Source organism: Ambystoma mexicanum, chromosome 4p (assembly GCF_040938575.1).
Source record: "Ambystoma mexicanum isolate Mex_15411 chromosome 4p, UKY_AmexF1_1, whole genome shotgun sequence".
Classification (NCBI taxonomy): Eukaryota; Metazoa; Chordata; class Amphibia; order Caudata; family Ambystomatidae; genus Ambystoma; species Ambystoma mexicanum.
This window is the reverse complement of record NC_090927.1, coordinates 91,308,521-91,335,582: the sequence shown is the minus strand read 5'-3', so window position 1 is coordinate 91,335,582 and position 27,062 is coordinate 91,308,521. Positions and strand designations below refer to the sequence as shown.

At 46.0% G+C, this 27,062-nt stretch overlaps 1 protein-coding gene across 1 annotated transcript in view; it reads left to right on the top strand.

The window, feature by feature from the left end:
* Nucleotides 1-27,062, top strand: part of LOC138452783 (WAP four-disulfide core domain protein 3-like) — a 253,499-nt gene that overhangs the window by 125,339 nt on the left and 101,098 nt on the right. Inside the window, exon 5 of the mRNA XM_069605123.1 lies at nucleotides 1,976-2,116. Within this exon, the coding sequence (XP_069461224.1) occupies nucleotides 1,976-2,116 (141 nt within the window). The remainder of the gene's footprint in view (nucleotides 1-1,975; nucleotides 2,117-27,062) is intronic.

Genomic DNA, 27,062 nt, shown 5'->3' with positions numbered 1-27,062 from the left:
CGTCACGCTGCTTCGTGGGCCTGGAGGGCCACAGTGCAACATGGGTATAGTTCAGGGCATCGATCACATTTGGCATTTTGGCAATGGCATAGAACTATGCCTTCATGACATTGACCTGGGGTGGGGTGGTAGGCACTGAGATATGGCATTGCACTTGACGCCGGAAGGCTTCAAGCACCTGGCCCAGCACTGCGCAGAATGTAGGCTGTGCCAATGCCGTGCATCACGGCCACAGAGTGCTGGAAGGTGCCGGTTCCAAGGAATTGTAGGATTATACATTATTTAGATGTATGTTATACTCTCTCCGAGTAGTACCTTTGGTGCTACTAAAGTCAGTTGTGTCAATTGACAACTGTAAATTATTCATCTGATTTTCCTAAGGCCAGTAGACATGTAAAGGAAAGTACATACAGGTTGTTTTTAGCATGTCTTTCTTTGATGACATTGACTTTTAGTTAAAGGTGGCAATGCTGTCTATCAACTGCTGACGTTTCAATAGGAGCTGCACAGCAGAAATTGTGTATATGTGACATCTATATATGGATGTCATTGATTCACTTAGTCCACCTGTTGGCCGACAGGCTCACCTGATTAGAAACCACTATCACCACTTTTTGAAGCACAGGACTTTTAATGATAGTAAGGCTTGTCAAACTACCATCTTTTCATGGACCTTCATTGCATGGTTGACCCAACTGGGGATTTGGTAAAGAAGTTTTGTCTATCTCCAATTTCGAGGAGACCTCCATTTAGAAATCCTGTAAGAAGTCATTGAGCAGGCCCTTCTCTGTTCCAGGTGGTCCTCTGTAGTAATCCATGCTTTAGGTTTCAAATCGGAATTCTATGATGGTTCTGCCTTAACAGTAACATGAATCATTGTATAGCTGTGGCCAGCCACGAACGCTGAGATGCGTTTCTTACATTTAGGAACATCTATCCCACCAAATATCAAAGGCAACTTCCAAAGTGCTAGACTTAGAGGTTGTGTATGTCAGAGGAAAGTATGCAGTGAAGAGTGTATGTTTGGAAACAATGTTAATAATGGAGCAATTGGGAGCACTGATTGCAGGTAGCTGACTCTGGCTGAGAGGTTTGTCATTGAGGTGTTTGTGTGACTCAAAAGTGGATCTCCTTGAACTGGATTCAGATTCCAAATTCCTGATCCAATCTCTGCATTTGCTTTTTATCATGTCTGTATTTGGTGGTAATTTCCATGCGGTAATCCTGTACACAGCACTTTTAAGTCTTCAAGATCTTTGAGCTCCTATTTTAGTTTTGGTCAAGTCTAGTACACGAAAGCTCTTAATGCCATTAACTGACTGCCCTTGTTTCTTCAGTTTTCTATGAATCTATATATAAAAGATGTCAGGTGTGTAATTCAATGCAGTGGAAAGATGACTGGTGCAAGGTGGAAACTCACCATATTATCAATGTCTGAAATGAAGAAGCTCTTTGTGAACCCCTTCAAGGTCAGGACATAATCTATTCTTGTCCACCTTATTACAAGTTACACAAATTCCATTAACTCATTTACTGACACTGCAGCCGTAGTCTGAGTAAGAATCTCTATTTTACGATGTATTATTGTTCCTCATAATTATGTCCCAAGGTACTCCACTGAGGACTGGAGGAATTAGCACAGGTGGTAAACATTGCAGCGGTAATTCCTCCATTTCTAGGGGAAGTACCACCAGCTTGAAATGGAAGAAGTGTGGTTAATAAATGCCAGCAGCCTAACTAAACACATTCTGACGTTTGCAACATTGGCCTCTTCATTGGTGGAATCAAGAAGCAGTAATTGTGTTAAGGTTATAAAAAGGACACATGTATTACATTATTATATTATGTCAGTATCGACGGACGATTTTGTTTTGCAATTGTATAATGACGAGCATTTCAATGGATAGGCTGTTATTTTAAAGCTGTTCATTTTCAAAATAAAAATATTTTAAAATATGGATTTTTTTTGTTACAGAGAAATATGGAACCTGTCCAGACCTATATGACTGTATCCAGATATTCCCGCCACAGTGCAAAACCGATCATGACTGCCCAAAATGCCAGAAGTGCTGCTTTGTCTGTGGATATAGGTGTGAAGACCCAAAAGAAGGAGCAGGTTAGTATCTTTTTCACTTTGGCCAAGTCGGCCCAGGTCTGGCTCGCATTTGGGACTGCTACTCGTGGGTATTTGTATACCAGAAAGAAACTCTGGCACTGCCAGTCCACCTAACACAAGACTGGGACATTTCATTTATTTATTTATTTGCTTGTTTATTTAGTGTTTTAGAAAGTGACACTGCTATAAAGATACTTCCATGTCCATAAAGAAACGTTTGGGGTAAAGGGGAACAAAGGACTGGCTGGGATGGATCACCTGGAAGAGCGTTCATGTGCAGAGCAGCAAACTCCCCACCTGGTAGACCTAATATTTCACAATCAAGTAGGTGCCAGTTCCTGGTAACAGATTGGACTGTTCCTGACAATTGGTAGCTGCCTTTTGGAAATTCTTTTCTAAAGAGGAGGCCTTTTACTCCTTTCCAGAATTTCAGGTGGCCTGGTTGCAGTCTCTGTTCCTATGGGGGTCGCGTTCCACATTTTAGACCCTGCTGCTCCAGAATCCTTTCCCCAAACCTCATAGGTTTGAAGGTTCTGTGGGCAAGTTTACTGTCAGACATCCTTTGGATGTATTTGCACAGGAGGTCAGGCAAATACTTTGGAGCGGTCATACAAGATGCTCTCCTGGTGATGCAAACAAATTTAACTTCTACTCTTCTCGGGAGTGATCTGCAGGCACCTTCGGATGGGTGCCATTTGGATGTGTGTGACTCCTCTTTTGCTTCATGACTCGTGCCGAGTCCACCACATGTGCGCACCCCACCACTTGCCTGTCAGACAACATATCCAAGATTCTGGCACAGGAGACAGCCAGATCATGGTTACGTGCCATTTTCAGAATCTTCTGGAGTGAGATGCGTGTATCACGGAGCATGATGAGCTAACTGTGCGCAGATCTCATAATTGGAATCAACCAGTTTGTCTGAGTTGGCAAGATGGCAAATTATGGTGTCAAATGTATCAAATTATTCCCCAGGTTTCTCGGTGGATTGGCAAAGGATAAATCTTTCATAATCTGGATTTATTTGTGGCTGGAAATGTGCAGACAGGTGGTCATCATAATCATCTACATCGCCAGTGTTGGTAGCGAGGTGAACAGGTGGTGGTCATCATCACCTTCGATGTGGTGCAGTAGGGAGCTCTTCATGCCCAGATTAGTTTCCCTCACTGCTTTGAAGTAGTTATTAAAATGTTCCAGCCACCTGGCCCATCGTGAGGAGGCATCTTTGGACAAATCAATAGAGGTTAATGCAGAAGGCTTGTGTATGCAGTTCTCGCTGCAGTGGCTAATGCCATCAACACGGGTCCATTATCCCCAGGGGACGATATCTTTGATCATTAATGGGCAGCCAGGTGAGTGCTGGTAGGACAACAGCACCTATTTCATAGGGTGGGTGTCTCGCAATCCACTTTACCTCGATTGTTACAGGCACTTGCCATCATGAATGGAGGGGTCATGGTTGTGTGTGATTGTTAGGCAAGAATTGATGTAGTATCCCTGTGGGAGACTACACAACCCTTGTCCTCTTGGTATTAGGTAACCCACCTTTTGGTAAAAGCCTGTGCTACACAAGTGGGTAGTGTGACTGAGCAGCCAGGCTTATCTCAAGAGGTGTAAATGTGAGCTGTAGAGCTGTAGCAAAGAAATTCGCAAATACAAGTATTCAAATAACACACTCAAGGTTTTAGTTAAAATAGCTATTTATTTAACAGTAGTTTTTAAATAAGCATTCTTTAAAAAGGGCAATGTATATAACAATCAAATATACTTTAAACAATTTTTCCAGAATCAACACAAAGCTAGTAGATACTCTTTAGAGATGCTTTTTGCACGCTTCCTACACCCTGAGGTGACTTCACAAACTAGGACAGTGATGGCATTTGTACATCACTAGTACATGTTGTGGATTCTGCGGTTTGCAGATAGGACAGGTTAAGGGAAGGAACAAGGTTAAACAGGTTCTGAGAGCATGTGAGCACTTAAATCTTCCAATGAAGTCTAGACAAAAACCTTTCCCAGCAATAATAGTTTAAAGCCAAGTTATCACCTCTGAGTGACAGTACATATCAAAGTCAAATGGACTAAAAGAGTCTGCAGGGAGACAGGACAGCCAAAGTCAATTGGAGCACAGTCTATGGAGCTAAGGCACTTCTTAGATAACAAAGTCTTGCACAAAGTTAGAGTTTGTTGAAGAAAAATCACTGTAGGGTCCCATGCTGTTGCACTTCAGGGGGTAGAGCTGAAATCGGCTCTAGAAAAATAGCTATTGCAATTTTCAACTGAGAAGAGCAAAGTAACAGACACTGAGGTAAGTACCCCAAGTCCGAACATTACTCTTGGTTAGAAGAAGAGTGGTCCAGCTGGCTTCTGTCTGGTTGCAGTGATGCAGATCCTAGGTTCCTGGGCCTCAGTCGTAGGAACAAGGAAGATGTCTGGAGGACTCCTGAGGCAGCACTTTGGAGGGCAGCAGCAGCAGCTACGGGCTCTTTTTAGATCAGCGGCACTACAGGGTTTCAGCGCTCAGTAAACAGCACCACCGCAGATATGGACACCGGTTGGGCTTCCTTCACTCCTTGAGTCCTGCACTCTGGTGCGGGGACTCGAGCTCTAGTCGTCTTGCTTCTAGAGGGTCCTGTAAGGACTTCATTCAACACTACAGCTAAGTCAATGCCTAGTCTGGGATGCTGATGGAAGCCCTTATTGATATATTTTTATGTCCAGTTCGTTTACTCAGGATGACAACCCTTATATAACACCCCTCTCTTAGAATTCCCCTGACCCCACTGAGCCAAGAAGTAGGTTTGTTTTGCAAATTAAAAGGTTTATTTGAAAATTAAACAATATATATCTATCACACTTTTATAGTAAATTAATATTTGATATCACACTTGAGAATATGATGTTGATCAACAATGGATAATATTATAGTGGTACACTTTTTTAATGGCTTAGAAGTTGATATAGAGAGGATAAAGTAACTGAGAATGCTTTTATGGCTTCAAGGACAATACAATGATGAATGAAAATGCAGTACAGAAAATAAACTTGATATGATTTCAACCAAAACAATGCAATCACTTTTCCCCCTGGTAGCAATTAACCTCCCCCCCCCTTATACAATGTAAAGAGATGGAAGAAAAGCACACAGTTCTCAGGAATGCAATCAAATATAATTCAGTTCCCCCCTAGCAAGCTTAGAGCAACAGGGATGATTTTAAACACAGGCAAAGTACTTTAAAGGTGGTATGCAAAGAAGTGAAAAATATGCTAAAATTATTTTAATTCCCTCTAGAGGTTCAGGGTGGGTGACAGCTACTTTGTATTAGTTCAGGATCACTTTAGCAATGCTCTATGAATGATTGTCAGGTTGCAAACAAATTTTTGCAAAGGAAAGCAAGGACAAATATTTTGACACGTGGCTGAAATTAAGCAAAATGTCAAATCGGGGCACATTTAGTCGCGTGCATCGAGCGCAATTACGGAGGCACCATAAGGGGTAGCAAGTCGGTTTTAGGTTTGTTGGAAAGCTTAGAATCTTAGCTTTAAGATGACAGTTAAAACTCGCTCGTTCCAGAGATAGGGCCGATTTAGTAAAGGTAGTTTTTCAGATTTGAAATTTTAAAGCTCAGAATGACAGATGACAGTTTTCAGGTTTAAGGATGACAGAATGACAAGATTCTAGGAGGCAGTTCTAATAGGCTAAAATAGTTTGGATTAGATTATTTTAAACTAAGAGACTGGTTTTGGCACAGTGCTAGCTGGGTACTCACACTAGATTTTGGACAGGAATGCGACTTCGTCACGGATCGGGTCAGGATTGGACTGCGGTTCCCTCGCCAAGGACGGTCTCTGCCTGGTTCTGCTCACTGGATCTGGGTCAGCTCTGCTAGCGGCACTGCACAGCGATCTGATCTGGGTCTGGTCTCTGGATAATTCTTCCTTCTGGGTCTCTGGTTCTGGCAGAAGTTCTTGGCAAAAATTCAAACAGCTTGCCCGGCTGTTGAATAGTTTGGTTGGTTTTGAGGCCTGCTGAACAGAACTCAGATTGTGGATTAGGCCTTTGCTTTGAGTTCTGGAGTCAGAGTTCTAAGTTCTGATCTCTGTCTTGCTGGAGTCAGTCTAGGACTCTGGAGTTCGGGATGTGAATTCGTCCGTCAGCGTGTTCCGCAGAAAATGGGAATTGAGTGTCTCTAACTGTCCCAGCAGTCTCTTTTTATGTGTTTAGAAAGTGGGTGGGTCGGCTAATTCTGCATGCCCAACTCTCTCAACTTATCATTGGCCAGTTCCTCCTCTCTTCCTTGATTGGGGAGCTGGGTTGTGTGTCATCTTTATGGCTTACAGAAAGACACTCCCCTTGTCAATGTGCACACAAACGTATTTCTGATCCAAATACATATTTGCCAGATACACAATTTGTTGAAATTACATGTACCTATTACAGATTCCTTATGGTCCATGCTTGTCTGACTCTGATCTTCCTGGGGGCTTGCATTAAAAATGACAACTTAATTTCGTTTTTTAATTGGTTTACCAATTTTACATCTGTATCAAAAATTACACCAATGTACACCCTCCTTCTACACACATTCCAGTAATTTACTAGGTTTCTAGCATAAACCCGGTGTCTGTAATATCAATAAATAGCGGGGTTTCGCCTCAGAACATGGTACAAAGTTGAATCAAGTCTTGAATTGTAGGTACATTGCTTGGATTAAGGTTCTCCAAATTGCAAATTTTTGTGAGCTTAATACAATATTTTAGAAGCATTTAACTTAAACATATATTTGCTGCAATAGGAATCCACACTCAAGTCTGGCCCGCCCCTCAAAGCTGGGTGGGTCAGCTCACATGTCCCTGCTCCCAGGCAGAGCTCTGTTTACAGTCCACACCCAAAATTAACATACTCCATTCAAGGGAAAGAGTCAATTGTGTGGTGTCCGGCAGGCTGAAGGGAAAACCCCTCCTTCCCAATCACCAGGGTCATGTGATATCCTGGGCTGTTGTGTGGGTCTCTGGAGTGAGAAGGTTTCCCAGCCTCTTGGCCTGTTAATTGAATCAGATGGTCTCTGGGAACAGCAGGTGGTTAAGAATGTTAATTAACCAACAGGATTTGAAGTCCCAGTTAGGCTGGATCCTCTTGCCCTCCTGAGATACAGTCCTACTGTCAGAGTTTAGACCGCTAGCGCCGGTTTGTGGACAAAGCTGGTACTGCACCCATTTTTGGGATCTATCTTGAATTAATGCATTTCAATAGAGTGGTCTTTTGCTTGATAGTATAGGATCCTTGCTTAACATTGTTTTGATGGCATCCTTACAGTAGAGTGGTGATGTGGAACCCCCCACAAGAAGGTTGCATCTTTAGAGTTGTCTTGTGCCCATGATTTTAGCAACTTTTTGACATCAATAAAAATGGATTTTGAACATAACCACCTTTCTTTGCACTGGTGGGTGGCAGATTAGGTGACCATTTTGGTGTGCGCAAACTGCGCAGTTCTCCTGGATTCTGGCGTGAATGTGGGCGGCGACAGCTCATCCCCACATCTACCCAGTCTGTTGATTTAGTTTGTTCTGGGATAGAATAATGGGCGGCGACAGCTCATCCCCACATCTACCCAGTCTATTGATTCAACATGGGTCAAACCCCTTGACAGTCCTTAGGAGACTCCTGGAGCTTCTGGCCGGATTGCAGACATCGCACTCGACCATGGATTTCTCGCCCCCTGCCACTGGGTTCCTGCAGCAGCAAAGAAGTACAGCCAGTCGGGGAAGATGGTCCAATTGAGTTTGTCTCAGGGGTAGTTGGTCCCACTAACCCAAGGGAAGAAGTAGTCCCTTCCGGAGCTTCTCTTGTCGGTCAGAAAAAGGAGTTTCAACACAGCAGCAGGGCTTCACCGGGCAATTCAAAGGTCCAGGAGGATACAGCAAGCTTCGTACATGCTTTATTTGTCAGGCTGTTCTTCTGAGTGGTCGACTCTGCCTCTAGTCCCCAAACCCTCGCCTTATAGGCAGGTTTCTCCCATTCATGCACAGGCTAGCTGTCACTCAAACAGCAGAGAGGCTGTCCTAAAAGGACAGTCAGCCAGCCAGTCAGGACTGGGTGCTGTTAAGCAGAATCCTCTGCAGTACCCTTAGGGAACACTACAGACAATTAAGTCTACAAGTGGCGGTACAATTTCACCTTTGGTACACACCCGTACTACACAGTTATAGTGGTAGCAGTAGCGGAGCAGCCAGACTTATCTCAAGAGCAAATGAGCAGTAATATGATTTACACAAAGGACTACAATTACTGTGACTTAAGGAAACACTGACTCAAGGTTTCTGGTTAAAAAATATAAGTTTTTAAACCATCTGTTCACAAAACACTTGACTTCTATTAAACAAAAGCACACTCTAAAATATACTACATACAACCAATCATTTTGGTTCAGGTCAATTCAAGGTAAGTACATTAGAATTTGACAGACCAGTGTTGTGAAACAAAAGGTGTTACCGGGGGTTAAGAAGCGCTCACTTTTTGACAGCAATGACCGTTCGGTCTTACAAAAGAAAAGCATACCCGCGGGGAGAATTGTAACCACAGTCAAAACACATTTAGCACATTGAATAAAATCCAAGGCAAAGGGGATAAAAATCATAGGCAATACTTTTGTCAAGGCACATGAAGCACAGGGCGTAGTCTAAGAGACAGATAAGGTCAATAGGCCTGCGCGAGTGTCAAATGGAGCAGGGCTCTGTTGTCGAGGATCACACGATTAGAACAATTCGAGATTAACGTTGCCAGGAGTACTTGGATATCGTCAAAGGGAGGCTTATAAGAGGGAAGGAAGAAAGGACAAGCCTTAGGTAAGGAAAAGGGTTCACCCCGATTCCTCAAGGTCGGACGTAGAGAACGTCCAAATGGACACAGAAACTTAGTTGAATGAAGAAAGCTGTTGCCACGGCAGTTGTTCCTGGTAGTTCCTGCAGACTCACAGTTCCTGAAGCTTCAGTCGTGGGGACAATAAGGAGGATGACTGGAGCGATCTGCACTACCCAGGGATGAGGCCAGCAGCAGCAAAGCAACAGTGAATAAAAGGTGCGCTCCTTTAAAACAGGAGAGGGCCCTTCTGATGGCTATCCGGACCACTAAAGCTTCATGCAGCAATTTCGACCCAGGAGAGGATTCTCTGGCTGTAGAAAGGTGAGCTGGTTGATCCCACCAGGCTCAAGGGAAGAAGACTCCGGACTGGATCTTCTCTGTCATTGAAGGGTAGATAGCTCAGGACTGCAGCAGGGCTTCACCGGGACTCGGGAGTTGCATCAGCCGTCTTCTTCTCCGCTTCTCGTCGGTTCTAGTAGTTCCAGTGGCGACTCTGACTTCCAGCTCATGAGTCCTGCCTTTTATGCCAAAATCCCCCACTCACACAGCCTGGCTGTCAATCACACAGCAGGGAGGTTGTTCAGCCCGGACAACCAGCTCAGCCAATGGACACAAAGTGTGACTTAGGTCTCCAAGGAGACCCTGTGCAGGGGGTTACTAAACCCCTCCCTCACATTCAGCCCACGTAGACACCCAGACGCCAAAGGAGGGCTTCTTCCTAGAAGCCCGCCAAAGGACGGCAAACAAAGAAGGCAACATGGTTTGCCGCGCAAAGTAAAACAGAAGAAGGATATTAACAAAAAGAAATGTGATTAAACCCGACCGGAGCCAAACGAAAAAGCATTTGGTCAAGCGGGTTTATGTTCAAGGCTAATACAATAGCCTAAAACAGTACCACGTTTATATAGTATAATCGTGGTAGAAAAGTTAGGGTAGATACCACTGACACCAGCCATGTCTTAGTGTTAAGGGAGCGAAACATGGCTCCAGGAGGTACAGACAAAAAGGGGTCCGAGTTAACCCTTTCCAATACTCCATGTAAGATGGGGTGTACGGGGTCTGTAGGTTAAAAGACTACATAAAGTAAATGGCAACTTTACCCGTTTCTGGGGGACAGTAGTCGGACCCAGAAAAATGGAGTCAGTGGGAAGTCTTAGAGACAACCCTGTGTTACTGTACTGAAGGTGCTGTGTAACACACCCAAGATGTTGGGCTCATGGAGTGGTGTGGCTCCAGAGCCCAAGATCACACAAAAAGTAGAAATACACATGGCAAAACGCATGTAAGAGTGGGAAATAACCAGGTGGAAAAAATAAATCCTGGAAATCCAGCAAAGCTGCTGAGGGACTCACTAGGTAAGGGAAATTAGCCATAAATGAGAATTCTCCCTAACTCTCGCCCTCCCCCCAGACTAAGGGATAGGAGGATTTAATCCACTCCTGAATGGATCTCATACCTCTAGTTGGTTATAAATAGCCTAGAGAGACCATCAGAATTTTGGTGGTGACTTCCTGCTCTGTGCTCAATGGTAAAATCAAACCCTTGCAGGCAGATTGACCATCTTAGTAGTTTAGGGTTTTCCCCTTTCATTTGCATCAGCCGTCTCAAGGGTTGGTGGAAGTAATAAAAGTAGATCCATACAAGTATGGTCTAAACTTCTTCAGTGCCCATACAATAGCAAAATATTTGTGTTCTATTGTTGTGCACCTTGTCTCAGGATCCTTTAACTTCCTGCTGATAAAATAAATGGGATGTTCCCTACCTTTCTCATCCATTTGAGTAAGGACTGCACGTATACCTGCATTGAAGCATTAGTTTGTACAATGAAGGGTTGGTGGTAGTCAGGAGCTCTTAGGACTGGAGCTTGACAAAAGGCTTTCTTCAGGCCTTCAAAGGCTGGAGTGCACTCCTCATTCCATCTGACCTTCTTAGGAAATGTTGGAGAGGAGATAACATTCAATGGAGAAGCTATGGACCCATAGTTCTCTATGAAGTTCCTGTAGTACCCAGTGAGACCTAGGAAGGCTCTCACTTGGGTTTGAGTGGTAGGGGTGGCCCAGTTTTGTACAACCTGTACTTTGCTAGGCAATGGCCTTATTTCACCTCCTCCTACCTCATGTCCAAGGTAGACCACTTGACTCTGACCAATTTGACATTTACTTGCCTTTATGGTCAGATGGGCCTGTTCAGGAGCCTGCAAAACATCCCCTAGGTGATCAATATGTTCGTTCCATGTATGGCTGAACACTGCAATGTCACCCAAGTATGTCATGCAGAAGTCCTCTGTCCCATTCAGAACTTGATTGACCATCCTCTGAAATGTAGCAGGTACATTCTTTAGTCCAAAGGACATTACCTTAAGCTGGTAGAGGTCTGCTGGGGTGGAGAATGCAGTTTTCTCCTTGGCATGGTCTGACAGAGCTATTTGCCAATAGCCTGAGATTAGTTCAAATGAGCTGAGGTACTTGGCTGCACCAAGTTTATCCACCAGCTCATCTGTCCTAGGTAAAGGATGGGCATCGGTCTTTGTGACTACATTTAGAGCTCTCTAGTCCACGCAAAATCTCAACTCCTTGGATCCGCCTTTGGTACAAGCACAACTGGGCTAGACCATGGACTATCAGAGGGTTCTATAATGCCGAGATCAAGCATCTTGTTGACCGCATTCCATATGTGGGTTCTGACATTGTCAGACATTCTGTACCCCCTGGTTTTCAAAGGCAAACACTCACCAGTGAGTATATCATGCAAGCGTTACGCTCACCTGATATCCACAGGGATGCCACCCAGACGGGTTACTCGTTGATATGCTCCTCAGCTTTGCCCTGATGTGGTCTGCAGGGAAGGTTCTGCCTGAAAATACAGGAGGACTGTGTTCAAGACTGACCGACTGGGGTAAGTATCCTCCCTCCACCCCGTATGATTTCAGTCCCTCTAGTGCCCTCTCCTCACCTTGTGGTAGAATTATGCGTGCTCTCTGTCCTGCCTTCTTTGCAGGGGTGCGTTGTCTTTCATGAGTGAGTGCTGTCCAGTTACTTCACTGAAGCCGACCCATTTGATATTGTTCAGGTAGGTCTTATTTGTGTTCTTTAGTTTTGTTGCTATCCTGCATGCCTTTCTTTGTTTAAGCTGTCTATTTTTCTCCCTTAGGTGTGCGGAGCTTCAGTGCAGCGAACTGGCTTGGTTGAGCCCCGCTGGTAAATGATGGCGCATTAAGAGCGCTATGATGCGGTAAACTCTATGCGCAATGCTGCAAAGTCTTCCCTTTGCTAACCTGTGTTTTCCTTCCTTGTAGGTCGCCGTGTTCTTCAGCGTGAGTGGAATGTCTGGAGTGGTGCCAGCCGAGAGGCGACCAGCCGGGTAAGCCTTTTGAGCAATTCGTAATTTGTAAATGTCTCTACTGCTTTCTTTAATGTTGCCTCTATCTTCCTCTTTCAAGTCGTTCTGTCCGGGAGGCAGGCAGATTTGAGGAAGCTGTTCTCAGTAGCTGCAAGTGTTTAAAGATGAAGACTGCAGGTAAGATGCTGCTGCTAATGATGTTCCTTTTGTCTCCTTGCAGGTTCTGCTTCTTCGAGGTTCAAGGGAATAGCTGGACACGGTGAGCGTCACGTTGCAAGCTGCTAAGTAACACAAATCGTGTTGTCTTTCTCGGGTGTGGTTTAACTAGTGTTACGCTCACCTGGCTCCCACAGGGGCGTCGATCTGAACTGGACAGCTGCGGTCTCCACCAATGTGACGCGTAGTACCGAGATGACGGACTGGACTGGCCCACCTAGCTTAGTTTGCTTGGCCCGTAGGAGTATTCTTCTGCAAATGGAGAAAGGGAATTAACCACCCGTGGAGTTGAGCATAAGCCCCCCACCCCCGCTGTTCTCCCCACTGATCACCTTTGATGTCCCCTCTTATAGTCTCACCTGATGGTTTGGAAAGATGAGCTCTCCATCCTGCATTGAGCGCAGGGGCGCGTAGATAACCAGTTGCTTCACTGGTTCGAAGGATTTGGTGAGTTGCAGAACTATATTGACTCTGAGATTTCCGGCAAGACGCCGTAAGTATTTAGTAAGAGTTAAAATGTCTGACTTTCACTCTTGTCCGATTCCTTGCAGGTTGCAGTTGACCCTAGCGAAGAGTTCCTCGTGGCAACCGATAATATTCAGGTAAGGATTTGTATTATCCAACACAGTTCGATAAAATAATGTCAGTATGTAACCTGTTGCTTTCTCCCTTATTCAGGTGCTGAGAGAAAGTATGAAGTCTCGGGGAATAATGCCTCCGGTGGTAAAATTAGGTAAGTCTGTTGTGGTGAGGAGGTTTCCCCTTGTTTGTCCCTTTGTTTCACCTTGCTGTTCTTTTGTTCCCCTTGGGGGCCAGGGTACGGCGAGGATGCGGTGGAGGCTGCGCCGACCCGAGAAGAGGAATAGTACCCACGGTGGTAAAATCAGATGAGTCTATGGGGGGTAACTAATATTGCCTCTGTTTATTCCCTTGGCTCACCTTGCTGTTCTTGTGTTTCCCTTAGATACCGGAGTGCGAGGGGAACATGCTAAAAGATGCGGTGGATAGAGAAGATGCTGCGAATGCCGGTGAGTTCAGCGCGGCGCTGCTGCAGGCAAGGCGACACGCATAAAATAACTTCTTTCTTCCAGCTCGAAGGCGCGGTGGATGGGGAATTCAGGTAAGGATCAAAGGTATTGCTCTTGTTCTAACCTTTTCTCCTTCTTTCTCCTTCTTTCTAGGAGCTCCAGACTCGAGGCGGGCGTGGCAGAAGACTGGATGCAGACTTGCAGGCACGGTGAGCGTTATGCTGCTGGATGCAGAATCACGCGAAGCGTGTGCTGCTCTTCAGGTGTGGTTTAAATAGCCTCCAAAGTAGTCCCAAGTAAGTATTCCTCCCCGACCCCACCCGAGTAAAAAAATAGTCCCAAGGTAAAGTAGTCCCTTTCAAGCCTCTTTTGGCTTGGAGCTCTTGCAGCATGGTCTGCATCAGGTAAGTGTTAATCTAATAGCCTGGCGCCTATGGGTCCAGGACTGACTCTCCATATGAGCCTGGCGCCATAGACGCCAGGACTGCACCCAAATGGCCCCTAGCAGGGGTTGTTGGGCTTGCTTGGAATAACTTGATGCCTGCTTCTGGGGATGCTGGACTTGATATGGTTCCCCGGGGGTAGGCATCATGACAGCACTCCCCGTCCCAAGGCCCCACCTAAAGTCGTTCTTCTCCATGGTTTTGGTTTATCTGGGAAAATTCGGTGGAATTATTGCACCAATCGGGGTGCATGAACGTGGTCACTAGGTTCCCATGACCTTTCCTGTGGTCCGTAACCTTTCCAGTCGATTACATAAAAAAGCTTTGACGTCACCAACTTGGAGTCCAGGATGTTCTTGACCTCAAATTCGGGTTCCCCGTCTATAAGGATGGGATCTGGTGGCTTGGTTAGTCTTGTCCCTGGGTACACTGGTTTCAAAAGTGACACATGAAAAACGGGGTGAATTCGCATATTAGCAGGTAAGTCCAACTTGACGGCCACTGGGTTGATAATGGCCTTAATAGAGTAAGGTCCCAAATATCTGGGGTTAAAGGTCTGTATTCCCTTTAGAGGTATGTTTTTTGTGGCCCACCATACTTGGTCCCCTATCTGGTATTGTGGACTATCGCTTCTATGCCGATCAGCATTTTTCTTGTATTTTTCTTTCGCTTGTTTTAAATGTGCAGTTGCTTCCTTAAAGGCTTGTGTAAACGTAGTGTGCAGATGGTCCACTGCGGGCATTTCTAAGTGTTGGGGTGAGTCAAGGTCTGAGGTTCAAGGATAGTGCCCATATAAGGTATAAAAGGGGCTTCGTCCAGTTCCAGAATGCATTGAATTATTGTATGCATATTCGGCAATCCAAATAATATCTTTCCAATTACTCTGTCTGATGTAACATACAACGCAGGTATTGTTTAAGAGTCTGATTGGTCCTCTCCATTTGACCACTGGTTTGGGGGTGGTGACTGGTCGATAACCTCACATCGATTTGTGCCAATTGACAACATTTCCTCCAAAAATGTGAAATGAATTGACTGTTGCGGTCAGAGACCAATATGGACGGAAATCCATGTATGCAAACAATGTTTTCGAGGAACTCCTTGGCCAGGATTGAAGCTGAAGGTAATCCCTTTAAAGGAATAAAGTGGGCCATCTTGGAAAAAAGATCCACAATGACTAGAATGGTGTTAAATCCATTGCATGGGGGTAGATCCGTAATAAAGTCTAACGATAAGGTGTGCCATGGTGTAGGTGGAATGTCTAAAGGTTGTAAGAGTCCAGCTGTTTTTTTCTTCTGACTTTTGTTTTGGGCGCAAATGCCACAAGACATTACAAATGATTTAATATCCTTTCACCAGGTGGGCCACCAGAATTGTCTTTAAATTTTAGCTTCAGTCTTTGCGATACCTGGGTGCCCCTCCATTAGGGTGTCATGATAATGGCAAATGACTAGCTCTTGTAGTTCCTTGTGTGGCAGAAACAGCCGCCCTAGGTAATAAGGCAGGTCATTGGTGACAGAGTAGTCCGGGCCTTTCTTTACCCAGTCCTGCAGGGCTGTGGAATCAAAGAGTTGCTGGATCTTCACCTGAATGTCCTCTAGTGTCTGTAGAGTAGTCATGCCAAGAATCCTTTGTTCGGAAATTATAGGTACTAGTTCTGGGTTCACTTCTGCCTCTCCCATCCCTATTCGGGATAAGGCGTCTGCTTTACCGTTCTTGCAACCTGTTCGGTAGGTTATCATGAAATCGAACTCAGCAAAGAATAATGCCCATCGGAGCTGGCGTGACGATTGGGCCTTGGCTGTCTTTAAATACTGCAAGTTCCGGTGATCAGTGATCACAGTAATGGTATGCCGGGCATTGAGAAGATAGTGCCGGCAAGCCTTGAAGGCAGATTTTATGGCTAATAACTCCTTGTCGGTAACAGCATAGTTTAACTCGGGTGCCGAGAACTTTCTGGGCCAAAAAACTACTGGGTGAAGCTGGCCAGTTTCAGGGTCCTTTTGGGACAGGGCAGCTCCCATGGCTAAACTGGATGCATCAGTTTCCACTATGTATGGAAGTTCAGGGCGTGGGTGCTTTAGTACAGGTGCAGACGTGAATTTCGCTTTCAGCTCTTGGAAGGCATTTTCAGCTTCTTCAGTCCACATAAAGCGTTTGTTTTTTCGCAAGAGTGCTGTGATGGGATGTACAAGATGTGAGAAATCCGGGATGAATCTGCGGTAGAAATTGGCAAAGCCGAGCATGCTTTGTACTCCTTTAACTGAACTCGGTGATGGCCACTTAAGAATTGCATCCACCTTTCGTGAGTCCATTCAGACACCTTTTGGACTCAGGATAAACCCAAGGAATTTGACTTCTGTGGCATGAAAAAGGCATTTTTCCAGTTTTGCATATAGTTTGTGCTGGCGCAATTTCTCAAGGACTGCTCGGACGTGCTTTACATGGTCAGATTCTGAAGAGGAGTACACTAGAATATCATTGATATATACGACAACACAAACGTCAATGAGTTCACGAAGGACATTGTTCATAAAGTATTGGAAGGCTGCTGGTGCATTGCACAACCCGAAGGGCATCACCTGTTATTCGAATAACCCGTACTTAGTGCGAAAAGCAGTCTTCCATTCATCGCCCTCTTTCACACGTACCAGATAGGATGCCCCCCGGAGATCCAACTTAGTGTATATGCATGCGTCCTTTACTTGGTCTAGTAGTTTGGGGGATCAGAGGCAATGGGTATCGGTTCTTAACAGTGATCCGGTTCAATGCGTGGTAGTCTATGCACGTTCTGAGGTCACCTTCCTTTTTGGGCACGAAGAACAAAGCTGAAGATGCAGGGGACTTGGATGGGCGAATGAAGCCATTAGCAAGGTACTGGTCTAGGTATTGCCGTAGGTGAAGGTTCTCAGGTTCCGTAAGGGCGTAGATTCTGCTACAAGGGGGTTGTGCACCGGGTATGAGATTGTTTTGATAATCGTACTATCTGTGAGGTGGTAAGGTGTTTGCCTGTTCTTTTTGGAAGACATCCTGGAATTCTTGATATTCTGGAGGTAATTGCACGACTGATGTGGTTACTGTGGCCAGGCCTGCGTTCAGGTTTTTCTTTGGGTAACAGGTTTGTGCACAATCCGGGAAGGTTATTCTCTTCTCTCGCCAATCAATACAAGGATTATGTGTTTCCAACCAAGGTATCCCCAGTATTATTTGGAACTGTGGGGCTTTGATTAGATCAAACACAATAGTCTCTCGATGCCCATCCTGACCCAATAGTGTCATCTCTGCGGTGGAATGAGTTACTGGCCCAGAGGCAATTTCTGTTACATCGACTGTGGTGATGACAATCTGAGGTGGTTTTTCGGCAGAGAGGTAGATTCATCCTGGAAGCCAATTCGTAGTCCACATAGTTTCCTATGGCCCCGCTACCCATGTATGGCCTTACTGTGTGCATACGCGATGGCTGCCTTGGATCTACGAGGACCATTGGTATGATGAAATGCGAGGTCTGAGTATCCTCATTCAAGCTCGGCAAGCGGACCTCTACGCTTGTCGGGCCTGGTTGTTTCCTGAGTCTGACTCCATATGGCTTTTATCAGCAGCTCCTACCACCTTCTTGGATGGTTTTACAGGGCACTCCCGTAGAAAATGCCCAGAAGTTCCGCAATAGAGACACAATTGCATTTGCCGTCTCCTTTCTCTTTCCTTCTGGGTTAAGCATCCTTTAACCCCTCTGATTTGCATGGGTTCTGAAGCATCTGCTCCTTTGGGGTTAGTGTGGGTTTTGACCAACACCCAATTCTCAAACGTGGCTCGATCAGCCTTTCTGTTCTGAAGTCTGTGATCTAACTGGACCACTAAGTCTATATATTCAGCGCAGTCTTGAGGTGGGTTCACAACTTGAACCAAGACATCTTGATTCGTTTTACCTTGGGCCATCCAGTTTCCACTATCAACCTATTAAAGGTCACGATGTAGGATAGAAGGTCCTGGTTACCCTGTCGTAGGGACAAAAGTTCGTTATCCAGGACCTGTCCATGGGAGTGCAGAGCAAATAATCTTTCCATGCTCATTTGAAAGCCCTGAAAATCCCGAAAAATTGGGTCATCCTGAGTAACTAGTGGAATTGACCAATCAGCTGGACTGCCGCTGAGATATGACAATACAAAGGCTACCTTGGCTTGATCGTTTGGGAAGGCTCCAGGTCTGCATAAAAAGTGCAAGTGGCACTGGTTCATAAACACAGTGAACCTTTTGGGGTCCCCGGCAAAGCGTTCGGACGGAGCTAATGGAATAGTTCCTGGTTGGTTTATTTGCACAGGGTTACTCGATGACACAGGAGCTGGATTTCCCCCGGGTCCTGGCTTTGCAGTAGTTGCCTAGCAAGGTCATCAGTTTGCTCCTTTGACAAAATCAGTTCTCTCCTAAGAGCATTGGTTTCTTGACGGGCGGAATGCACTTCAGCCCTCAGTTCCCCTAGTAATTGGGCCAATTGGTCAGTTTCTGAGGTATCCATAACGCCCGGGTGGGATTTTGTGGGTAGGCTTCGCGTTCTGTAACACTCACATGGCTCCCACAGCAGCGTCGATCTGAACTGGACAGCTGCGGTCTCCACCAATGTGACGCGTAGTGCCGAGATGACGGACTGGACTGGCCCACCTAGCTTCGTTTGCTTGGCCGTAGGAGTATTCTTCTGCAAATGGAGAAAGGGAATTAACCACCCGTGGACTTGAGCGTAAACCCACCACCCCTGCTGTTCTCCCCACTGATCACCTTTGATGTCCCCTCTTATAGTCTCACCTGATGGTTTGGAAAGATGAGCTCTCCATCCTGCATTGAGCGCATTGGCGCGTAGATAACCAGTTGCTTCACTGGTTCGAAGGATTTGGTGAGTTGCAGAACTATATTGACTCTGAGATTTCCGGCAAGACGCCGTAAGTATTTAGTTCGTAAGAGTTCAAATGTCTGACTTTCACTCTTGTCCGATTCCTTGCAGGTTGCAGCTTGACCCTAGCGAAGAGTTCCTCGTGGCAACCGATAATATTCAGGTAAGGATTTGTATTATCCAACACAGTTCGATAAAATAATGTCAGTATGTAACCTGTTGCTTTCCCCTTATTCAGGTGCTGAGAGAAAGTATGAAGTCTCGGGGAATAATGCCTCCGGCGGTAAAATTAGGTAAGTCTATTGTGGTGAGGAGGTTTCCCCTTGTTTGTCCCTTTGTTTCACCTTGCTGTTCTTTTGTTCCCCTTGGGGGCCAGGGTACGGCGAGGATGCGGTGGAGGCTGCGCCGACCCGAGAAGAGGAATAGTACCCACGGTGGTAAAATCAGGTAAGTCTATGGGGGGGTAACTAATATTGTCTCTGTTTATTCCCTTGGCTTACCTTGCTGCTGTTGTGTTTCTCTTAGATGCCGGAGTGCGACGGGAACATGCTGAAGGATGCGGTGGATAGAGAAGATGCTGCGAAGGCCGGTGAGTTCAGCGCCGCGCTGCAGCAGGCGAGGCGACGCGCATAGAATAACTTCTTTCTTCCAGCTCGAAGGCGCGGTGGATCGGGAATTCAGGTAAGGATCAAAAGTATTGCTCTTGTTCTAACCTTTTCTCCTTCTTTGTCCTTCTTTCTAGGAGCTCCCGACTCGAGGCGGGCGTGGCAGAAGACTGGATGCAGACTTGCAGGCACGGTGAGCGTTACGCTGCTGGATGCAGAATAACGCGAAGCGTGTGCTGCTCTTCGGGCGTGGTTTAAATAGCCTCCAAAGTAGTCCCAGGTAAGTATTCCTCCCCGACCCCACCCGAGTAAAAAATAGTCCTAAGGTAAAGTAGTCCCTTTCAAGCCTCTTTTGCCTTGGAGTTCTTGCAGCATGGTCTGCATCAGGTAAGTTTGCAGCATGGTCTGCATCAGGTAAGTGTTAATCTATGAGCCTGGCGCCAGGACTGACTCTCCATATGAGCCTGGTGCCATAGACGCCAGGACTGCACCCAAAATGCCCCTAGCAGGGGTTGTTGGGCTTCCTTGGAATAACTTGATGCCTGCTTCCGGGGCTGCTGGACTTGATCTGGTTCCCCGGGGGTAGGCATCATGACAGCAGACCCAACAAAATAGTCCAGGTAAAGTAGTCTCTAGGCTGCCACACCCAAAACACTAGACCGCATAGCTTGGTTCTTAAGAACCAAGCTATGTGGATGCCTCCATGTTGGCTGACAATACAATAAAGTAGTTCCCACATTGTTTTTCATGGTATATGAGCCCGGCGCCATAGGCGCCAGGACTGGCCCCATGAAGGCTTTTGAAGAGGATGTCAGGCTCTAGAGGCCCGAGTCCTGACTCCACCTGTCCAATGGTTTGCCAGAGGGGGTTATGGGCGAGGGTCGTGACATGCTGGTCCCAAGGGGTCAAGCCTGATGAAAGTGAGAACAGGGAGGCAAACTGATTCAACAGTAATTGCACTCATCCTGCTGGTCAGATGTTAGACTGGAAGAGAGATTAACTCCTTCCACTTTCTCATCTAAAGGTATGCCTCTGAGGAGGTCAGGTAGAGGTTTACTCTGCTCTTCCTCCCCAGCTGAAGCTAGAAGCAAAGCTCCTATCTCAGGTCTAGAGACATACGCCTTTAAACAGTTGGTGTGAAAGACTCTGGGAGCCTCCTTCGGATTGCCTAAACCCACCAGATAGTTCACCTCTCCAAGTTTACCCTCAACTTTTAAGGGTCCTATCCACTTGTCCTGCAAGGCCCTCTGCCTTGTAGGTACCAAACAAGAACAAGCTGGTCTTGAGTAAACTCAACCATGTTAGCCTTCTTGTCATGCCAATGGTTGACCAGAACTTGACCAGCTTTCAAGTTATCACTTGCCTCTGCCATCATGTGTTACATTCTCCTCCGGAGACCTATCACATAGACAACCACTCTGACTGGCTTGGGGGAAGGAGCACTCTCCAACCCCTCCTTAATCAGGGCCAATGGACCTCTTACTGGATGGCCATAGAGAAATTCAAAGGGACTGTAACCTACTACCTCCTGAGGGAATTCTCTATATGCAAAGAGAAGGCATGGCAGTAGAAGGTCCCACTTTCTTTTAAGGGGTTCTTCTAAAGCACCAATCATGCTATTCATAGATCTGTTAAATCTCTCCACCAGTCCATTTGTTTGTGGATGGTAGGCAGTAGAGAACTTGTAAGTGACTCCACAGTTTGTCCCCATGGCTTGCATGTAGTGGGACATAAAATTGGATCCCCTGTCAGATATCACTTCCTTAGGAAAATCTACTCTGGTAAAAATACCAAGTATGGCCTTAGCCAGAGCCTGAGCCGTAACAGTCCTCATAGGTATTGCTTCAAGATATCTAGTAGCATGGTCTACTACCACCAGGATAATCCTGTTACCTCAAGATGTGAGAGGATCAAGAGGACCGACAATGTCAATCCTGGCCCTCTCAAAAGGAACTCCCACCACTGGGAGAGGCACCAAGGGTACCACATTATTGGCTCCACTCTTGCCAGAGGTTTGGCAGGTGTGACAGCTCCTACAGAATTTGTCTACTTCTGAACCCATCTTAGGCCAGTAGAAGTAAAGTGAGAGCCTTTCCTTGGTCTTCTTAAAACTTAAATGACCAGCCAAAGGTATCTCATGGGCTAACTGTAGGAACTGGAGTCGGTTCAATAGAGGTACTACAAGTCTTTTGCAGTCTCCAGGGGTTGACTCAGTCGGTTCACTGTAGAAGAGGCCATCTTCCCAATGTAGCCTGTACTTCCCAGGCTCTTTCCCATCGAGCTAAGAAGCTGTCTTTAGTAGAAGACCTTCAAGAGTAGGACACTCTCTTTAACGTTGGAAGCGGCTGTGTGTTTACTGCGTGTTTACTCTCAGTGAGGCTTGACGTGCCTTTGTGGTCCTTTCCTCTAACCAGAAGTAGGCTGAGGAAGTGCTGGAGCTCTTGTATAGCTGTGGGCCGGGGAGAAAGTGTGGTGGGCGAGAGACAGTGAATGAGAGCTGGAAGCGCATAACACCTGAGGCCACGGGTACCTCGGAGTTGCTGGATACTGCCTGTTTCATTTTGGGCTGCAGACAGTGATGATGCTCCACGCCGAGGGTAAGCGGCTATAAGCTACAAGCGCCTTAAACTAGTGGCGGCTAGAGGCAGCGTCCCTGTTGATAGAACCCCTGTTTCATGAGGCATTCTGGCTGAGGCTCGATTGTTGTATTTTTCCCTGCTGTGCTCGCGCAGTGACTGTCAGCGTTTTGCTTTGAGCTGCAAGAGCCCCGGTCCGTTGTTATAGCTGAGCCGGCTTTGAACTGTTTACTGTGCCGCGCTCATAGTGATTCTTAGTGTTCTACTTTTGAACCATATGGACTCATATTTTATATAATTTTACATATTTAAAAATATATATATATATTATTTACCTTTTTTGGCTGCTTTTGTGATCGCGCGGTAACTGTTGGCGTTCTGCCTTTCAGCCGCCCGAGTACATACTCAACTCTGACAATTGCACCACGTTTAAATTGTTCGCATTGAATAACTGTTGTGCTCGCTGTAAACTAACCATATTGATCATCTATTGTGCTTGAGCGGTGACTGCTGGCACTTTGCCTTTGAGCCGCCGGAATACAACTCTACATCTCATCAACCTCTAATTGCTCACCTAGTGAATTTAAGTAGTGGAGTAGATTTAGCCTTTGAACCAACCAAACTGTAGTCTTTACCAATTTTAGTGACGACCGTGGGTTCTTCCACTTTGAATCACATGAACCAAAGGCACTAAATTGCCCAGTGCTGGTTGCTTGTCATTTGCAATGTGAGTTTCATCTATCAGCCACTCATTGCCTACTCTGGTTCCCTTGTGACTTTTCCAAGTGTTTAAATTATTGTACTTTGAGAATAGGAGTGTTGGAGAACTACGAAACCAACTCCATTCTCGCCAGCCCTCATTAAGGAGAAATAGTGAAAAACCGACTTTCATCAAAAACCGAATTATGAAACTACGCAGCAACCCTTTAATGGATGACAGTGAAATTGCAAACAGGATCCACATCAATGAATCTCAAAGTGCTCACATAAACATAAGAACTAACATTACACCACCTGTTGAGAATCCATATTTTCCATTTTCTCTAGTTCACATGGAAAATAATCATTCTACTCCCTCAAGATCTGTTGGCACTTCAGGAGCTGAATAATTTGCAGTGAACAATTGGAAAAGGGGTCTCGAGTTCACTGTCACCACCTCCAAAATACAGAAAATAATTGCTCAACATTTTCGGGACAGTAAATCCACGACTCAATTAGATTTGGAATCAAGGGATCACATGATGGAACAACTGCAACTCTCACGCTCTGAACTAAGTCGAGAGTCTTGTCTAGTCATTGATGAAGGGGACGGAAGATCAACAAACTCGGATGTGATCATTCGAAATGCACCTGTAGAATCTATGGACGACGTGGTGTACCCCACTAATAATACCTTGAATGCAATAAATTATGTTTTAAACTCTTTAGTTTCTGTCTTTGAATTACTCAAGGGGGAAGTTCAGTCCCAAACTGGATCCTTACTTGAATTGATAAGAGACGTAACAAAACTGGATGGGGCCGTGGTTAGCTGTTGTCACACTGTTAATATAGATCTTAAGCAGACACTACAGGACCTAAAGTTGGAAATCACGAAACAGGGCTTACATTTTTCAGCAATTCAAAGATCTTTAATCACCAAAGGTGAGCTCGAAGCAATGGACAGAAAAACATACCAGGAGATTTTGGTACAATTACATCTCCTAAATCAGAGGAAATCAGATCTCCCTCACAATGAGAGCCACTCCTTACCAATGGATGACACTCCTCTATCTGAATCTATCCTGAAGGAGTTTAGGCAATTTGCCAATGTGAATGAGGATTTTCAAGGCGGTCACTTGCGGGATAAACTAGAACCAACCTGTCCCTCTGATCAAAATCAGAATCAAGAGGATTTGGCGCAACAGAAATGCCTGCAATTCATTATTCCGAATAGAAAAAAAGAGTGGAAGAGAGAAGCACGGAGGCAACGCCGACGAAAAGACAGAACCTGTTTTCAAAAAGAAGAGAGAAAAAAATTGAAAAAGCAAAGGAAATTAAAGCAAATCAATATTAAAGCAAATCAATATTTGCTCTCGAATGGCTGTGAAAAAAATTAATAACTCTAAAGCTGTGGTGAACATGGATTTGACAATGGTTGAATTGAACTCAACCAATAACCTGTGTGATCATACATGAAGTGAGACGACAACGAATAGTCAAGAAATGGCTCTTAACAAAGCTGTAGATAAGATGGGTAAAGGAATAATAAAGCAGAAGGAACATGATCATGTGTCAAAGACAAAAGGTTTGCAAACTGAAAGATACATGGCTAAGTCACCTCTCACCAAATCAGTGGACCTTGCGAAAGTGGGATAAGAGAAGTTGGTCAATCTAAAGACTTAAAGAATGTTAGTCTGCTGAGCACTGTCCATGCAACTCGTTCTGAACGATCGAACAAGAAAACAGGATTGTCCAAAAAATCTACCACATTAACTTCTAAGGCGATCTCTAAGAAATACCAGTTGCAAGTACAAGCACGCAAAAATAACAGAGTTTGGAAGCTGAGGTTGGAAGCAGTCTGTGGCAGTCTGCTCTCTAGCTCTACTGTGCTGTGCTTGTGTCACGACCCTCGCCCAAAACCCCCTCTGCCAAACCCATTGGCCAGGTGGAGTTGGGACTCGGGCCTCTTGAGCCTGGCATCCTTTTCCAAAACCCACTTGGGGCCACACCTGGCGCCTATGGCGCCAGGCTCATACACCATGAGAAACATGTGCTTGGGAACTACTTATTTGTGTTGTCAGCCAACATGGAGGCATCCACATAGCTTGGTTCCTAGGAACCAAGCTATGCGGTCTAGTGTTTTGGGTGTGGTAGCCTAGGGACTACTTTACCTGGACTATTTTGTTGGGGCTATTTAAACCACACCCGAGCAAGACAACACGCTTTACGTTACTTTGCAGCTTGCAGCGTGACGCTCACCGTGTCCAGCTATTCCCTCGAACCTCAGAGAAGCAGAACCTGCAAGGAGACAACAGGAACATCACTGGCAGCAGCATCTTACCTGCATTCTTAATCTTTAACCACTCACAGCTACTGAGAACAGCTTCCTCGAATCTGCACGCCTCCCAGACAGTACGACCTGAAAGAGGCAGATAGAGGCAACATAAAAGAAAGAAGTAGAGACATTTGTAAATTACAGACTGCTCAAAAGGTTTACCTGGCTGGTCGCCTCACGGCTGGCACCACTCCGGACATTCCACTCTCGCTGAAGAACACTTCGACCTACAAGGAAGGAAAACATAGGTTAGCAAAGGCAAGACATTGCAGCGCTGTGCATAGCGCTTACTTACCGCATCATATCTCTCTTAATACGCCATCATTTACCAGCGGGGCTCAACCAAGCCAGTTCGCCAAGCTGAAGCTCCATATACCAAAGGGAGGAAAAAGAGACATTTTAAACAAAGAAAGGCATGCAGGATAGCAACAAAACTAAAGAACAGCAATAAGATCTACCTGAACAATATCAAACGGGCCGGCATCAGTGAAGTAACTGAACCGCACATGCCCATGAAAGACAACGCACCCCTGCAAAGAAGGCAGGACGGAGAGCACCCCTAATTCTACCACCAGGTGAGGAGAGGGCCCCAGAGGGGCTGAGGTTGGAGGGAGGATACTTACCCCGGCGGTCACTCTTGAGCACAGTCCTCCTGTATTTTCAGACAGAAACTTCCCCGCAGACGACATCTGGGCAAATCTGAGAAGCATACCAGCAAGTAACCCGGCTGGGTGGCGTCCCTGTGGATATCAGGTGAGTGTAACTCTTGTGGGTGGAGACAACCTACAAAACCCACCTCATACCGCGAAGCAGATGCAGAGTTTGGAAGCTGAGGTTGGAAGCAATCTGTGGCAGTCTGCTCTCTAGCTCTACTGTGCTGTGCTTGTGGGTGGAGAAAACCTACAAAAACCACCTCATACCGTGGAGCAGACGCAGAGTTTGGAAGCTGAGGTTGGAAGCAGTCTGTGGCAGTCTCCTCTTTAGTGCTACTGTGCTGTGCTTGTGGGTGGAGAAAACCTACAAAAACCACCTCATACCGTGGAGCGGACTTGGAGTTTGGAAGCTGAGGTTGGAAGCAGTCTGTGGCAGTCCGTGGAAGTAAGTGGAGGGAGGTGGCGTTCCGCCCCCCAGAAGAAAGAATGGATGATTCAGGGTGCCGTTTGAGAAGTAATCTCTTTAGTCGAGAGGATTCTGGCTTGGATTTAAGGAGCCCGTTGAAAAATTCATCTCGCCAGCGTCAAACTGTTACTGTAACATCTGCAACGTCGTTGAGGTTACAGGAAACTACAGGTATGGGTCTAATTGACTTTAAACTCTTAGTAACGAGCCCAGTAACGACCACAAACATTGATGTGTTTCTCCTATGTCCATACCACCCCCCTGTCAACTAGAAAAACCAGCGATCGAGATAAGACATGTGGCGGTCTCTGACGCTCAAGAGCACCCCCAATCTCCCTCAGCTCCCTACAAGTCTTCAATGCCCCACTTACCTGACGGGGGAGGAGGAGTGGAGGCGGCAGCTGGTGGCGAGCCAGCAGGGGCAGCGCCGCCAAGGCCGCTGCAATCTTTGCCATCTTCGCTTCTCCTGGTGGGCGGGACCGTACCCGGGACCTCTGCAGGGGAAGAGCCGGGTGCAGGCATGGGAGCGGAGGACAACTTGGCGGGGGAGGGATGCAGGGAGGCCCGCTGTCAGCCGGGGCCGGCGAGGCGTGCTCACAGTGGGAGAGCCTAGCTGGCTTCGAAGAGGAGGTCGTGGTGGGAGGGGTCGAAGCTCCAGCTGCAAGTACTGTTGACCGACTTAATGGTAGTCAAAATGAAATAAACAGCGATGTTAACACGGAAACCCCCCCAACCAGCACAGTTAACTCTTATAGTAAACTCAAGTTTAAAATCATCATTAAATATTACTATAGAGTTTCATACTGCAATGATAGGCCCTGAATTGAAGACCCCCGACAAAA